General features: G+C 46.1%; 1 protein-coding gene across 10 annotated transcripts in view; it reads right to left on the minus strand.

Moving 5' to 3' along the window:
* Nucleotides 1-17,414, minus strand: part of pde4dip (phosphodiesterase 4D interacting protein) — a 74,094-nt gene that overhangs the window by 26,927 nt on the left and 29,753 nt on the right. For 5 of the 10 annotated variants that reach the window (XM_035412939.1, XM_035412936.1, XM_035412935.1 and 2 more), the window contains exons 1-10: nucleotides 6,282-8,581; nucleotides 3,836-3,973; nucleotides 3,318-3,437; nucleotides 2,917-3,009; nucleotides 2,575-2,784; nucleotides 2,159-2,317; nucleotides 1,735-1,839; nucleotides 1,295-1,432; nucleotides 865-1,044; nucleotides 184-378 (exon numbers count right to left, since the gene is read on the minus strand). In XM_035412939.1, coding sequence (XP_035268830.1) covers nucleotides 184-378; nucleotides 865-1,044; nucleotides 1,295-1,432; nucleotides 1,735-1,839; nucleotides 2,159-2,317; nucleotides 2,575-2,784; nucleotides 2,917-3,009; nucleotides 3,318-3,437; nucleotides 3,836-3,973; nucleotides 6,282-7,535 — 2,592 coding nt within the window. In that variant the 5' untranslated portion in view covers nucleotides 7,536-8,581. Of the gene's footprint in view, nucleotides 1-183; nucleotides 379-864; nucleotides 1,045-1,294; nucleotides 1,433-1,734; nucleotides 1,840-2,158; nucleotides 2,318-2,574; nucleotides 2,785-2,916; nucleotides 3,010-3,317; nucleotides 3,438-3,835; nucleotides 3,974-6,281; nucleotides 8,582-12,340; nucleotides 12,386-13,285; nucleotides 13,443-14,091; nucleotides 14,247-14,903; nucleotides 15,028-17,281; nucleotides 17,359-17,414 lie in introns of those variants that run through there. The other 5 variants (XM_035412941.1, XM_035412942.1, XM_035412940.1 and 2 more) reach the window with 3 other exon arrangements.

Raw genomic sequence — 17,414 nt, forward strand, 5'->3', positions numbered from 1 at the left:
AAAGGGCATTTCTAGAGTCCAGTTTGTGTTAAAATGCAAAGCAGTTGGTTCGTCCTAATGAATTTCATCATTACATCTGACTTGTAATAGCATCCGCAAAGCTAATAAGTGGTTTGCAGTGTATTAATACGAGCCCCAGTGAAGGTGGTTTAGTGACTATGGCCCAGGCCGGCAGGCTGTTACCTGGAGGCCCTGGTCCCTGGTGCTGACAGTGTGGAGCAGCTCCTGCACCTCGGCCTGGTGCTGCTGGGCCTGAGTGCTGCGGTCAGACAGAAGCTGCTGGAACAGGCGCTCCTTCAGCTGCAGCTGCAGCCTCAGCCCCTCCACCAGCCCAGCGCTGCCCCCTGGAGTTTTACTGAGCAGCGCGGCCCGCAGGTCCTGACACACAAACACACACGCATGGACACACTGTCAGGAAGGAGATCACCATGCAACTGGCAAATATCACGCTGATTCTGTGCTTATTAGAAATGAAATGATAAACTGAGAGAAAGGAAAACAGAGATAAAGGAATCAGTCTGGAGCTCACGGGTTCAACACAAACCGTGTCTTCATTAGTCAAACCTTCTGATGACACTGTTTGTGTTAAAATGTTCACAGCCTGTTTGCAACAAAGCTGATTATCTATGAGCGTCAGACTGATTCCTCATTCCCACATAAAATTGCAGTTTCCCTTAACAGTTTTGGCATTTACCTGCTTATTGTCATTGTCATCAGTCTTTTTTTGCTAAACATTTTGGAAATGATGAATGTGTGCTGTAAGGACATGCTGTAATACTGTTGGCATTTTTCAGCTTGTGCAGGGGATGAAAGAACCGAATGAGTTCAGGGGTTATGGAGGGGCGGTCCCTGCAGGGGGCGTACCTGCGCCTCCTTGCTGTGTGTCTGCAGGGAGGCCTGCAGCTGGCTGATGACGGAGTCTCTCTCCCTCAGGCCGCGGCCCAGTCTCTCCTCCGCATCCAGCTTCAGCTGCTGCACGTTCCTGCTCACCGTGGACATCTGCTCCAGCTGCAGCTCCTTCCCCTGGACCAGCCTGTCCAGGTGCTGAACCACACACGCAGAAACACGTAAGCACGCAGACACACACATGCACACGCACACATACACAGGTAGAGCAATGTAAGCACATACACACAGTTGAAACACAGAGGGCAGACACACAGACAGGTAATAAGACACGCAGAGAAACTGACAGGGAGTCACTCACAGACACAGCTGTGCAGCTGTCATAACAGTGCATTACAGTACATCATGTGTGAAGTGAGAGGCTGTGTGTCTGCGCTTTGCTCAGTACCAAGATGGTCTCCTCGTTGCTGGACAGGACGCAGCGCAGTTTCTCCTGGTCCATCTCCTTCTCCCTGAGGGCCAGCTGCAGCCTCCGCACGTCGCCGTCCTTCTCCTCCAGACAGCGGAACTTCTCATCGATGGAGCGCTGGTGGGACGGGGAGGGGGGAACAGCGGTGTCACAGCACTGCCTAAGCCTGGAGCGTGGGAGGACCTCCCACACTCCACCACCAAAAACCAGCTTTTCAGTGTTCCACAAACACTCTCAAACGCGTTACAAAAGATCCTTAACATCTGCTTTCATCTCCCACCCCCTCCCCCCTCACCTAAGTCTTGGAATATTTGAAAAACAAAAAAAATGTTTTTTTACACACACTGTGTTTCACATAAGTGGAGGGTGCAGGTGTGGATAACCCCTCCTGTCCAGTAGGGGTCACTGTGGAGTTTTACCTCCAAGGCTCGGTCTCTGTCCTTAATGCGGCTCTTCAGCTTGTCCAGCATGGCGTCTCGGGTCTGACTGGGATCCTGCTGCTGCTCCAGGAGCTCTGAATACTCCTGTGGGGGGTAGGGGGGAGGAGGGGGAGTGGAGGGTGAGGCTCATCACTCTCTCACATGACCCCATCCTGCAGCATTCACTGCACGTGTGTGAGAGGAGCCCTTGCATGAACACACATGCTCTTTGTGCTGTAGTTCTCTTGGTTCACTCAGCTGCTTTCACCCATGTCTCATACTGTTTATCACACTCCAGTATTTTATATATACAGCACCTTTTCTTAGCTTGAATCAGTTTCATTTCATATCAGTTGTGCGTGCATGTGCGTGCATGTGCGTACGTATGTGAAGGCTGGTAATGGCACGTGTAATGGACACAGACCTGCAGTAGCTGCTGTTTGTCCTGCAGGGCTCCCCTCAGCTGCTGGATGGTCTTATCTCGAGCCTCCACCTCCATCTGCCTCTGTCTCTCCTGCTCCTTCAGCTGCCCCTCCCTCTCCTGCAGGTCAGCCCCTGCCTGCTTCAGAGCACTGCGCATCTCCTGCAGGAAGAGAGGAACACGGGTCACATACACACACACACACACGCACATAAGCACACCTACTGTCCACACACACACACACACACACACACACACATAAGCACACCTACTGTCCACACACACACACACACACACACACACACATAAGCACACCTACTGTCCACACACACACACACACACACACACACACATAAGCACACCTACTGTACACACACACGACAGCCATGAGAGTCAGACGCTAACAGCGCAGCGCTGACCTGGTTGTGCTTCTCGGTGGCCTCCCCGTGCCGCAGCGCCTCCTGCAGGTCGCTCTGGAGGCGGTCGCGGGCGCGAGCGAGGTCGATGGCCTGCCGCTGGCCCTGCCGCTGGGCCCTCTGGCTGCCCTGCATCTCCAGCTGGGTGGAGAAGAGAGAGCTCTGCAGGGCCAGGAGCTCCGCCTGCAGGGCTGGAGGCTCTGCCATGGACCCCTGCACCAGGGAGACGCAGACACGGTGTGAGGGACAGGGCCCTGCGCGCAGCTCTACACTGGGGACACCACTGGCCCTAATATATCTGTATCCTGACCCTACACCCCGCTTACAGCAGGACAGAGGCCTCACCTGCAGGGTCTCCAGCTGGTAGCGACTGACCGTCTCCTTCAGCTTGCACAGCATGCCTTTCTGCCCCTCGATGACACGGAGCAGTTCTTCCGCCTGGGGAACCAACAATGTAGGGTTTACAGCAGGAGAAAACTGAGCCCCCCTCAAATACGACTGCAGAAAATCAAACAGACTGAAGCACTCTGCCACTGTTACTTGAGTTATATGCCCAAAGCCCCTTTAGAAGATCAGAAGACTGCAATTTCTCACTTCACAACGTGCCATGTCCTACCTTTCAGACCGTGTAGAATACAGAAATGGGCGGTGTGCTTATTATGCCCCCACAGATTATGTCACCTCTCTGAGTGAAGATGACAGATGGATCGCGGTGTGACCTCACGCTCACGGCGGGCGGGGCTCACCTCGCTGCTCTTGGAGCTGACGGAGTCAGTCAGGCCCTGGATGGTGCGCTCCTGCTGCTGAGCGGCTTGCCTGACGGAGCAAAGCTCCGCCTCCATCTCATACAGCTTCTCCTGCAGTTTCTGATGGGCACAACACACAGTTACACACATGCACACGCACGCACAAACACGCACATACAGTCACACATACGCACATGCAGGCACACACATGCAGGCACACAATCACAGTTACATTTATGTGTGTGCAGACTAACACTACAGGGGTCAACTACATGTACAGTTACAGTCATTGTTTGTAGAGGGACTAACAGAGTGCATAGATTAAAAATTCGCACAAAACAGACTAACAGACAAAAACACACACAACCACAAAAACAGCAAATAAAGGGGCTAGTAAATAGAACAGGCTAATCATTGTAACACATAAGAGAAGTCTGACCAAAAATGATGTCTGTAAGATTTGTGGTCATGTGCTGGAGTGTGTGGTTGATATCTGTTGCCTGTGTTTGATACTGTACCCTGTTGTTGGTCTCGCTCTCCTGGATCTTGGCCTGCAAGGACTGCACCTGGAGTTGGGCCTTCTGCAGTTCATTGACACACTGACCGGTTGCACACTCATACTGGTTGAGCTGAGTCTGCTGCTCCTCGATCAGATTCTGAAACACACACAGACACACACAGCATCCACATTAGTTTGAAAAACAGCACTGTACTTATGTGCATGCTTTTTACTTCATCAGGAGCTCACCAAAACAGCACCAGGACACGTGATTGTAAGCACAACACTCTCAGCACAACAAAGAACGAGTAACCTTACCCACACTAAGGATTACTTTATACGAGATAAGAGGAAGATACTCAGCAAATCATTGCATAACATTTGCATGTGGTGCAGGCATTTTGCAAACAGTGCCCTGAGATGGATAAAAACGAAGTGAAAGTGAGAGATGGCAAGACTGAGAGACCAGCGTGTCAGAGAACCCTTCATAGTTTATATATACAGTGGCTAAAGTGGGGTCTCTCGTGATCAGTGGGGTGAGAAGGATAGAGTCCAGTCAGCATTCTAGTTTCACTGTGATCACAAACTCAACAAACTTGCTTTTAACCCTTCAGGCCACAAAATCAGTTGCAGAAGAGAGACCCATGCCAAATATCCAACCTACAGGAGCTACTACAAACAAAGATCCAGCCTTGCAGGCCACCTATTGCATGAATGAGTTGAAACATAGTTTGGCCAATACCCCCAACCCTGCAATGCTGCAAAGTAGACTTTTCTTCTCAAACGTCACCGAGCGAGAAAGGAAAGTTGTTGGGTCAGCGCTGTGCACTATGACTTCCTCAGGAAACACCCCTTCCTAGAGCAGTGTGCCATTCACGCGCCTCTTACTGACAGTCCCAATGCTACAGTCCACAGCCATCGTTATCGCATAAAACTACACGTCAAAGTTACATCACACCCCGAAATCTTCAGCTCCATCCTACAAAAGCCTATATGCTGCAGATTGATGTTTGCTTTCACAAGTCATGAAAGCTGCATAAACATCGCAGAGACATTCTGTGAGCTTCTGTCCCTTAATAATCTCCAAATTCTTATTTGTTACTGTCAATGTTACATTAGCCAGCGTGCCTGTAGTCTGTGCAGACAGCTGTGGCCAGAACAGGCCTGAATAAAAAGCCTGTCTTGTGCAGAATGGAGATGCTGCCTCTGGCTCTTTGTGAAAATAGGACAGCTACTGCTCTATGGCTGCCTGCACTGCGCTAACCTATTTTAGTGGACATGGACTTCGCAAAGTAGAAGGAATGCTAAACTTAAGATTCAAACGAGGAACAATCCAACATTTCAGGGAGAGAACAAATTACTTTACTAACAAGGATGTTGGCAACTGAAGGCATCCATCTGTGAATCCCCAACTGTAAAGGCTTTTATTTGATTCAGTAATTTAATAATTTAAAATGTAATTTAATAAGTAACCTGATTAATAATTAAGTGGTTTTACATATATAGCAGGTTGATCTTTGAGAGTGGCTATCTGGGGTCATGTTGTGATCACAGCAATTGTGACAGTTGCCTCATGCACTTATTACAAAGAGTGATTTAAGTGTTGAGTCTAATTTTGAATTTGCCAAATTAATACATAAATAAATAATAAAAAACTCTAAAGAGTTCCTATATAACTTTTTTTTTTTAAACTATATGACAAAGTGATGACGAGTGTCTTTATAAATATGAACAACAATCTGTGAACAAGAAAAAATTAGTGTTTATCCTGTCATTACTCTACACACATCAGGATTCATGTATCATTGCAGCCAGTATTTGCATACAAAACAATAGAAGCTTGGGAAGACACAAAGAGAGAGAGAGCGAGCGGAAAAAAGAGTGAGAGGGTATGGCCTGAACTATGGTGTTATTCATAACAACTACTACCATGGCAACACTAATGTTACCATGATGTTTACAAGGGCAACATCCTAAGATGTCAGAGCGGGTACACAAGGAGCAGATTGTGAAGACCCCTGTGAATTTAAATCTTAGCCGTGTAGAGATAGTGAGGCGACACTCCCTGTCACTGTGTTTTGCCCATTCCTAGTCAAGTAACTGGTGTACAAATATATTTATATAGTAGTCATTTATGGTCACCAGTATAAAGTTAAATAGATAATGACAAAAAGAATTAATGGCAATAATTATTAGAATGATAATTAATCGTTTTTATGATAATTACATCTATGATTTAACCTCCCTCTTTAACCCATTTAGGAATTGTCTAAAAAGTCAAAAGAAGAAAACAAATAAGCAAGAATAAAAAACCAATGATGTAAACTTCCTGTCTTGAGCAAAAAAAGGCCCAGGGGCCCTCATCACGGCGAATGACTGAGGCGTTCTGAAACCTCAGCTGGTGCAAATGCTCCAGTCTTGCGGAAATGGTGCGTTGCTCGCATGGCTGAAGCTGATGCCGATACCTGGCGGAAGCCGAAGGGCCTGTACTCCACGTAGGCGTCCTGCCACAGCTCCTCCAGCTCGGCCAGCTCGGCCAGCTCCAGCTGCAGGTCCGGCTGGATGCGGGGGGGCCCCAGCTCGGCCAGCTCCAGCTGCAGGTCTGGCTGGATGCGGGGGGGCCCCAGCTCGGGGAAGCAGGTGCCGGACTCGCAGCCCCCGCCGTAGGGGGTCCGGAGGCCCGGCTCGGAGAAGGACACGCTCTCCGGGGAGACGGGCTTGACCAGGACGGGCAGCCTGCTCCCACGCAGGGTCCGCACGGGCCTGTACTCGCAGCTCCGCGCCAGGACCAGCGCCAGGTCCAGTTTACCGCCCTGCGGGCACATGTGCTCCTCCGACAGCGACTCGGACTTCTGGTCCTCCCTGGCGTCCCCGTCCCCGTCCGCGTCCGCCTCCCCCTCTCCGGAGGCCGCCCGGGCCGCGTCCACCTCCAGGGACTCCACGGAGGAGCCGGCGCTGGCCCTCTCCTGGTCGGTGTCCATCAGGGTGCGGTCGCTCTCGGACGTGGCCGGCAGCGACTCGGGCACCAGCGTGGCGGCGCCCGAGGGCTCCTCGCTGCACACACTGCCCTGCACGCTGGCCGAGTAGCGGGTGGAGGGCCCGCAGGAAGTGCTCCGGGCCAGCTTCCTGGGCACCCTGCAGACGGCCTCATAGTCCGAGTCGGCCACGCGCAGCGCCGCGCAGCCCCGGCACCTCCTGGACCGGTGCGGGCCCGACGCCTCCGACAGGTGGCAGTGGTGCTGGTGGTGCGCCTCCACGGTCTGCTCCTCGTGCTCCGCCCACGACTCGTACACCGAGTAGGTGAGGTCCTCCTGGAGCAGGGCGTTGTACCGGGCGTCGTGCAGCCCGGAGATGTCCACCGTGCAGTCGGCGGCCTTGCTGCCGTCCGTCGCCGGCCGGGCCGCGGGGTCCTCGCCGTTGTTCTTGCGGTACAGGCCGCCGATGCACTGCCTGAGCCGGTCCTTCTCCAGGAGCAGCTTCTGCAGGCGCTCGATGGACAGGGCCTCCACGCGGGCGATGACCGTGTCGAAGCGGTACATGCGGTCCAGCATGAAGGTGCACTTGCTGCAGGCGAACTCGCCCTTGCCGTCACGAGTGAGCTCCCAGCCCAGGGCATGGGAAAGCAGCACCTGCAGGTTCAGCTTGGAGGCCGGGTGGAAAATCCAGCGCCGCTGGTTCCCGCATAGCTCGCGAGCGCAGATCCTACACAGATCCTTCATTTTACTAACATCTGATTCACTGTCACTCAACTGCAATCAGTGTTGGCTTGTATTCAAGTTGGTTTGCTATGGAATGGGCAATGAGATAAAGTGGCTTGTATCTGTGGTTTACTTTTTCAAAAAATACTATACTATATCCCCATAAATATGAATAAAAAACTTTATATAAATTAATAAATACGCTCTATGTCTACAACATACAATTCAAAGTGCTATTTGTTTTCTTTTTTTCAGTGCAAGAAGACCAGCAAGCAGGGTTACTGCAGAATTGGAAAATAAATACAAAATTATCACAGAATCTATATACGCAACAAATTATGATGCGCAGTAAAAGTTTGAGTCAGTAGTTCCGTTGCGACGTGCCCGTAGAAAAAAATCTCATCACTGACTCTCGAGGATGGGGACAGGCTAACAAACAGCAAGCTCCGATCAGCGAACCTTCAGATAACGTTGCGCATTGTAACAGGAGGTAACGTACAAGTAGTACTACAAGGTGCTCTACATGTGCAAAACAATTATGTAAACTATATTAAACGGAGCACAACTTCTTTCATACAGGAAGCAAAATGTTTGCAGGGATGATAATTGGGTCCTTGTCTACGCAGAGTCCGCATTTGGTTATGCTGATTTGCGTTGCCATTCTGCAATAGGAAATCCCGATCCAAGAATATGAAGTCTAAATTCAGTCATTGATATAATCAATATTTTCTAAATGAAGAGAAATCGGCAGTTCATTCACCCGTCGCGAATTATCTTGTATTTCTCAGTAGGCAAAATTTACGCCGCCGTCTTCATCATCCCAGCCGCTGTCATGTGAAGATCGGCTGCCCAGCAATATCATCACAGATAATCCTTCAATACTGCTCTAAAACACCCCCGATTCCACGCCATTTGAAACGTCGAATTGCTGAAAATATAACCTAATCTATCAAGAGCCGTGTCTCAATAATTTCATTTTATCAGACATAAAGAAAAAGCGGCTAACAAACAACTACACGGACAGGCAAATCCACCGAGCAGACAGAAATGATGTGGCAAGGCTGCAGTTACAGCGTCGCAACTGCGGAATGTACCATTACCAGAATAGGGGTGCTTACTCTGTCATTTCTCTGTGAAGGTTATTGAAACCTTACATTACATTATGAAAAATAAACTAATTTGCAACGGCAGCGCACATTAAGGCTGTAATAAATTAATTACTTTAAAAAATAATTTTTAAAAACACTGAACCCTCAACAGAGAAACCTGTAGTCTGTGGAGTCCTGTAATCTTCACAGCCTGGTGGTGACACTGTTCATGCTCCCTTTCTTATATAGCTGCCTTTGTGTTGTAGCTTCCATAAATTAATTTAATCTTGCAATTTTTGTCTCAAATTACAGACACTGAAAAACTGAACAAATACAAATGAATCGCTTAAAAAAGAAATCAATCAATCAATTATCTTGTTGAAAATCGAGTATGATAAAATAAAATCCTTGCATAAATATCCCTAAACTGAATCTGCATTCTCAAAACATTACAGTACACTGTTTGTAGACTGAGTATTGCAGCAGTAGAGCAGAGAGGAGCAGAATAAGCTCATAACCTTCATAACTGCAACTATAACTGATTTCACTGAGTCAAGTATAATTAAAGTCATAGACCATGCCACGCATGGTATAAGAAAACATGTCTCAACAGTAGTGCTACCACTTTTTTTGCAAACAGACATAGCTGTACTTACACACCGTACAGAGCAGTAACTATAACTGCATGAGACACTTGAGAAAAAGGAATGTCACACACATCACTGTGTGTGAATGTCCTTCTGCCTGCAACACTAGGATATGCCCATTGTACTGAAAACATTTTTGTTCAATAGCTGAAAGTGGACAGTTTCACAGAAGTTCAGAGGTCCAAACTGACTTGGTGACTAATAACAAACATGTAAACAATTTCTATTTTGAAATGCATGTCAAGTTAGTTGGTCTATGTTCAGTGATTAACAGTGAGAGACTTCTCCCGTGGCCAGTATTTCCCAGCAGTTGTCAGGCATTCAACCATACAGACCAATGGGTGAGTGCGAGGGGGTGGGGCGTCCATCTCTGAAAGTCACATGGTGTGCCCAGCGATGTAAGTAAAGCCCCTTTTCACAAAGGCTAGGCACAGCAGTGGCTAATTACTGTGACTACAAAGACACGCAAGTGAATAGAAGAGACACGCCAGCCCCGGAGAAAACGCCATGTGGCAACATCGGAAGGCCGGTAATGGAAAAAAGTGAAACAAAAGGTAAAAAAACCTAGTCCACGTAAAAAGAAACCCCCGTTACACTTTGACCTCATTGTTTTTTCACAATCACTACTGGTGTAAATCACTCTCTGGTACAGATGGTCATGAATTTGCACAGCAGGGCTGTTCAATGGTAAAACAGAGCTCTGCAGGAACACAGGATGTTCTCACATACTTAGAAACCCCTGCTAGCTTTGTGACTCTGAATGAGACCTTTAAAGGATTAATAAAAACAAATCATTTTAGGTACTTATACCAAGATATATTGTGCAAAATATAATTATTACAGCAACCAATGTCGTGCAAGGCTATCCCTAGACCTGTGTTCCTACATAAATCTTATTTTATGTGTGGTTCTGCTTCATATGCTAGGGCTATTTCCTTTTGTTGATTAAGCATGCTGATATTTAATTGCTCTTGCAGTGTTATTCATGACTTTGTGTGTTTAGTCCAAATCTTTCACCAAAGCTCCAAGAGTCAGCCACAAGAAGGAGGGTGCTAGTTCAGTTTTAAACAACAATGTGGAACATTAATAAAAAATAATTTATTCTAATCAGTGATATTTACCAAATATTACACAGTGATTGCAGGACTGTTCATTTCCACAGAAAACTGAAAGATTTATAAGCATACAAATGAAATAAATAAGAAACAATTGACCGTACCATAATACAGTATTTATATTCCTTATAAACTAATCTGCTGTGTTTAACCCTGTCAATTCACACCCTAACCAAAAAATAAAATAAAATAAAAATAAATGACGGACAGCTAGAGTTCAAATTTTCAAGAACTTCCTTACCTTCCATAAACTCTTCTAGAGCATGTATCCCAATTTATTGTTATCGAGTTGGTCCAATTTTGAAAAACTTTCTAATAACAGGAAAAATGAGTATCCACAGACAATGACATCAGACACTCTTTTCTTAAATGTCTCCCTTGTCCAAGTGCCCTTACAGTAGGCTATTGATTCAATCTGTTCCCATTGGAAAATTAGTGTTGAAAGGGTTAAAAAAAGTTGCAAACAGTGACAGGTGAAGGGTGACTTGCATCATTTAGAATCAGAATGTTAAAATGTAAAGGTTTACAAAGTCTCAGTGGTTCATAGAACCAGTGGACATCACACCAGACTTAATTTCCATGCTCTGTGTAAATGCAAATGCATGGCTGGCTCTCTCTAGAGACACATAGGAATATATGTAGTTTATATCTGTGATGAATTGTTTTTTCTTTCCAGTTTGGAAATCACAAATAACCTCTAAGAGGGTAGCTATGGGTAACAAAATATGTTGCTCAACTGGTAACACTAGTAAAAGAAGGAAAAGGAAAATGAAACTACAAGAATTTTAGCACATTCCCCCTACAAATATTAACAAGAAAAACAACAACTACTGTGCTGTGAGTGAGTGTGCCATAGTGTCAAATTAGAATTCTGACAGTCAGGAGTAAAAAGTATGCGAATGAAATTTCCCAGCTAATTCTAATATCAAGCAAACACGCCTGTGACATTATATCTTTATATTTTATTCTTATACGTATATATCTTCATTAATATTTCATGAAATTCCATTTGTTCTCCATCATGAAAAATGTAATTATTTGGCTTGCAGTCATATGCATGTTTTCTGCTATAGCTTTGTATGTTTTAAGGCACAGCACTCAGAAGGGTTCCCAGAAGGCAGCCAAAAGCAGAAGTTGTAACCCGAGCTACATGTTTCTGCATGTTTAAAAAGAATGATTAATGCACAAATGGCTAAAGAAGACTTGTGGGGCTTTTTCCGAGGAAAACAAGCTGCAGGATTTCATCAGAAGTCTCCCTAATAACCAAATCTGAACTGGAAGAACAAGTACAACCCTGGAATACAGCATGAGTCATCAGTGGGTAACAGCTTAATGATGACTGACAAGCAGAGGTCTCTCCAAAATGTACATAATTGATCACAAATGGAGAATGAAATCATTTAAGCAAGCAATGCTAGATCTCAATTACAAAATGCAATGCAACCAAGCAATACTGTAAATGTATGAATTCTGTAGCAAGCTTAGCATCTCTGATAGGCAGTTTATTCAAAGAAAATATGAGCAATGTGGCTTTGCCCCCCAAACTTTAGATTGATCTCATATCCAAGCTATCCATGACAATCGATCACACAATTTGACCAGCACATACATTTGGAGCTAGAGGAAGCATGACGCAAGCTTGATACATGCACGGGGTTGGGGGGGACAGAGGACCAGTGGGAGTTTGGGTTGTTGATGGGGGTGCAGATGGATAGGAGTGCTGAGAGAGAGGTGAGAAAAAGTTCACGGCCATTTACATTTTTTCCTGGGTTTGCTGGAGTCGCCTGCATCCAACTCATTTCGGTTATAGTACAGAAAATAAAATGGAACCCTAAGCGAGGGGCAGTACAGAGTGGAGAGCATTGCGAGGCCCTGCCTCCTCGTGTGCTGTTTGAGTATCTCCAGGAGGGGGCGTGCTCTTACTGTCAGTGAGCGCAGGGCGAGGGCAGAAAACAAAACAAAACTGTGCCACGTACCTGCATCTCCCGCTGAATACGCAGCTTCTCCCGGGCCAGCTCGTCCTGGAAGGCAAAGGGAGAGACGGCCATGTTAGAGGAGGACCCGGTGCCCTGCTCACTCACATATTCACAATCACCTTCAGATGAAGAGGGGCTGTTAACATTCACACTTCAATGACTTCATATATCATAGCTCAGCAAGCAATTCATATAATGAAAGCACGTAGGAATATGCACCAACTGTTATTACAGTATAATTAGTATAATTACATGACAAATGTTACATTTAATATACAGATATCTGATGTGTTTCAGCTATTGCTTGCCACAACCAAGTAAAACACAAAGTGTGGTTTAAAATAATACATTATTATTATTGTTCTGTGCATAGCAATTCTGTGGAAAATTAAAATAGGTGGGCTTGCATATGCTGTGGTCCTACTGGCCTAGATATGAGTTTAAAAATAAAAACAGAAATATGAATCTCCCAGAGTATCTAGGTCCACTGTCACCGAAAGGAATGTCTGGGCTTTAATGTCAGCCACTCCATGTATGCCCTGCACTCCAGATGCAAATATAGCAGGTCTCTCTCACACACACACACAGACACACACACACACACACAGCGTGAGGGCCTCTCACAGAACTGTAACTCTCTGGTGCTGTTGTGAGGACCGATGAGAATTCAGGTCAGTGGGATAAGGTGTGCATCCTCAGCATCTGCTCAGCACTTAACATTCACCCTTTTCACTCATACTGTATGTACAGTATATACCAAATCATACACATTGATTTGGTTGCAATAAATTCTCTGCCTCTGAAGGAAATTAAACACGGTGGATATTCAGGAACTGTATCGCGCTGAATGTGAAACACGTTGAGAAGAGTGAAAAGGGAGAATTTCTCTAATGAAGGACTTGAGTGACACACGAAAGGTGCTGTGGAGGCTCAGGCCTGGTGTACCTCGGAGTTCCTCTCTTTCTGCTGGAGAGAGGTGGACAGGCCCTGCACCTGGTCCTTTAGCTCGCCCACTCTGTCATGGAGGTGAGCCTTCTCGCCCGTCAGCGCGGTGATCAGGGCCTCTTTGGAGTGCAGAGCCTGGGTGAGCTCCTCGATGACTCTGCAGAACAGAGGAAAGCATGCTCAACATTGGTTTACGGTCATACCTGTTCCTGTCCAAACCCATTACTGGGGAGGCATGCTAAAAGCCTGATCTGCAGTTGTAGAATTAAATGAAACACATTTTGATCCAGGGGGGGATAGTTCATAGACCTCAATCAGTTCTGATATGGAGCAAATGACACAAAAAATGCTCAATTGGATAAAACAAAATTTTTTACATCAATTTGTTACACCTATATCTTTTAGGTTTTCTCAGTAAAATGTTTCTCCTAAAATGATTCCATTGAAAAAATCTAAAAACAAAAATGTTTTGGTGTTGGTTTCAGCAAACTTTAGCTAAAATGTTTGACTTATCCAATGAAACATCTTTTTCAGGAGGGGGTGACTGGCCAAACGTGATTCAGTTCTCACATTTCAAGTGAGTGAGAAGTACTGAGAGGAGACTCAGATTGACTGGAGCCAAGATCCACTGTTTTCATACCATCACCCCACATTCAGACGCATTCAGCTGGTGTTGAGGTCTCCAAGCACCGAGTGAGGTCCTGCTCTGACACTCTTGAGTAAATGGTAGTGGTCTTTGCTAGCACCTGAGGAGCTCATGCAAGCACGCATTTCTCCTGCACACGCGCTGTGCCAGGTGTCCTTACCTGTCCTTATCAGCCAGGGCCTTCTGCTGGAGTGGTCCACAGGGTTCCGTCTCGGCGGTCTCTTGGATCCTCTTCTCCAGAGTCGCACAGCGCTGGGACTGCGATTCTGCCAAGCAGGCCATCCTCTCTGCCTCGTCCTGGGCTAGCTTTGCTTCCTGGTGACGCAGGGAAAAGGGGCGTCAGAGTGCTTCTACGTAGATATACGCTCCCTCTGGGGTCGCTGGGAGGTTGTGTAGACTGCAGCCACTGGTGCGAGTGCATCATAACGCGACCTCTTACGTTATTGAGGTCGCCACACACCATTGACCTCTTCTAAGTTAAATAATGCATGTAATCTCTGGAGCCATGTGGACTGAGAGGAGAGTAAAGATGGTTCTGGCAGCAGAGTGCACTAATGTCAGTACTCAGTGTGCAAATTCATTGTGAAATGTGTTAGTATGCATAGCATATACACAGGGATAGAGCAGCGTGTTAATGTCTGTATTCACAGTATCTCAGCGAGTGAAGCTTTTCAGTGTAAATACAGTGAACACTGGTGTCGTGTCAGAGTTTCACATGTAAATTACAGTAGGCATGCGAACATCAGTGTCCCCAGCACATTCTCGATAAGTATGCTCTACAGTAACTTACAACGCTCACAATGTTCTTCTCTGGACAATGCTGACAATTTCCTTTTACTGAAGACTGTGAGTGTGTAGTTTCAGCGTAACTCAGTAAATAAGCAGTGTGTAAGTATCAGTGCTCCCTAAGTAAACTGAAGTGAGCAACGGGTACATGGTGGTGTTCTCAGAATTCTGCTACACTATATTTACCTCCTGCAGGAGCTGGATCTTGGTCTCCAGAATCTCCTGCATGTGGTCGATCTCCTGCTGCCTCTCCTTGCTTTGTCGGTGTAGCTCCCCCTCATTGTGATTGGTCAGGTTATCTGACGTCGTCCTATCAAAGCACAGAAGGGGCAGTGGGACTCAGGGGAGATCTTATAGCAGAGATGTGAACACTGCACCCATTGTGTGTGAATGAAAACAAGTTTTTTTAAAGCATATGGTTCTGTACTTCGGCCATGAAAGCCCTGGGCTGAATTGAGTTCATGGTCATACACAAGAACAGGAACACTGAAAATGAATGAACTTATGAAAGTGAATAAAATATGTTACAGATGCCTTGGATAAGAGGACCTCTTCAGCAACTGAATAATCCACAACTATAATTAATAACTGCTCTCTGTTACAGATACGGGTCCTCATTCCACTAATTAGTTACATAATTAATGCAAGGCAAGTCAATTAAACACCACATGGCTTAACTGTCTTAATTCTTTCCTGCACTGTTTATTCTGAGATAATAGGTGAGGTCTGTCCAGCACTGGCTCAGGTCATCCTGGGGTCAGGTCTAAGGGGGAAGTGTAAAGCTACCCAGCTCATAGCTGTAAGAGCGAAAATGATGAGATATCTTATTGACACCTCATCGAAGCAGTGATCGAACAGTGACCTTTACTAAATTTTATTGTAGACAAATAAACACAGCAGATCACACATAGATCACACACTCTAGCCAAGTTACAGGGCTTCTCTTTCTTCCCTGTAATAGGATATGGCTGGAATAAGTTATCCACTATTTGCACGGAGACAGGAATAAGGCTACCCGGGGAATAGCCAATAGGACATGCTTCTCATTTCCTGTGGGTTAATGTAATGGACCTCCGTCCTTTGTTGCTGTAACCTTTTTAGTGTCTGCACGTCTGTCAGTGAGTTCACTCAACAGCATCCAATAATCGTTCAGACTGGGCCCTGGGGATTCCAAATCTCTGTCCACCTGCCCTGGGCCCCCACGCCTCTACGTGGCCCATGTTTCGACCATGACTGGGGCTCAGATGTCTTGTTTATTTTGGACCAGTGACAGCCGAGCTTAGATGGACCACTGACGCCCCGACATTGTGTCCATCTGCAGAGCCAAGGCACAGAGGCATGATGGGGAAGCCCTTTCAAATGGCCTGACAGAGGCTGATGGGGAACAGTGCCTGGTGAGGGACATGTCTTTGGATGATGAGAGACACCAGAGCATGGGACTAAACTCATCCTGATGCCGCTGCTCACAACTCCAGCTCACAGATGCAGAACTGCAGCACAGGGGCTCAATGGACGCACAGCAGCCCAGTAAGTGTGTGAGTGAGGCTAGCCAGACAGGACATAATCCAAATATAAAACCAGTCACCTATCTGCCCATGAGGGGGAGACACATATGACATCGTGAGGTCACTGACATCAGATAGCATATCAGAAAGGAAGCTGATATTTTTAAGCAGACCCAAAAGTAATCTATTGACCTTTTTAACAGGGAATCACCATGGCACACAGATTTAAGTGTAGCGTTTTGAAGTGGTTTTCAGGTTTCAGTACGGAGTAAAACATACTAAATGTTGCTATGAACAATTTGCTCATTTACATAGAAGGTGTATGAGTAATTTCCTGGATTTAATCAATATTCTTTGGAAATTAGTGGGTGGTTCCCCCATTATAGCTCTTTGGAAATTAATGGGTGATTCTTCCATTCTGGCTCTTTCTGGCTCCGAGACCAGGCAGTCTCGAGAAGCAGGGGGATCAACATGTCATATCAAAAAGGAGCAGCTGTACTTCTGACAAAGATGAGGCTTCTATAGTCCCTCAGTCAGCAAGAAACCACACCAGCAAGTGAACCCCCTCCTTCACCCTGTCCTCTACCACACAGGCATCAGACCCCATGGAGCTTACATTTGGTTGAGAGAGGTGATGATATTTAATCCAGGACAGCCATGTAAAGATATTAACTCTACCCTTTTGTATTTGGCATGTCCAAACACTGGAATGAACACCGCCAGTGAGTCTCCCTGCAGCTGCTCTTTGGAATGTGAGCACAAGGAATCTCAGGATCTTTTTTGTAGGAGTCAATACACTGATTATTACTAGTCTTTGAATGTGGATTCAGGGACATCCCACTTCATTACCCAGCGGCAGGGCCATAAAAGATATTAAAATACAGAGGTGCGATTAAAAGGTGTGAGAAGGTGCGATTTAATCACTACCCAACTGTTATGAATGCTGTTGTGCTAGCGAAACCTGTTAATATTAAAGCAGAAATTCCTCCCTCCGAACGTCTAGAGGCCCAAATCTCAGCATGAATTCCACATGGACACACATAGATACGAGTGACTTACAGAGCCTTGTCAAGAAACTGCTGTTTCTCCTGTAGTTCCTGCTTCAAGCTTTCCACTTCCACTTTCAACTCAATGTTCTGAAATCAAAGAGGAAATTAAATCATTTCATCATGAATTTCATTAAAAACATTTT

This window comes from Anguilla anguilla, chromosome 4, assembly GCF_013347855.1.
Source record: "Anguilla anguilla isolate fAngAng1 chromosome 4, fAngAng1.pri, whole genome shotgun sequence".
Classification (NCBI taxonomy): domain Eukaryota; kingdom Metazoa; phylum Chordata; class Actinopteri; order Anguilliformes; family Anguillidae; genus Anguilla; species Anguilla anguilla.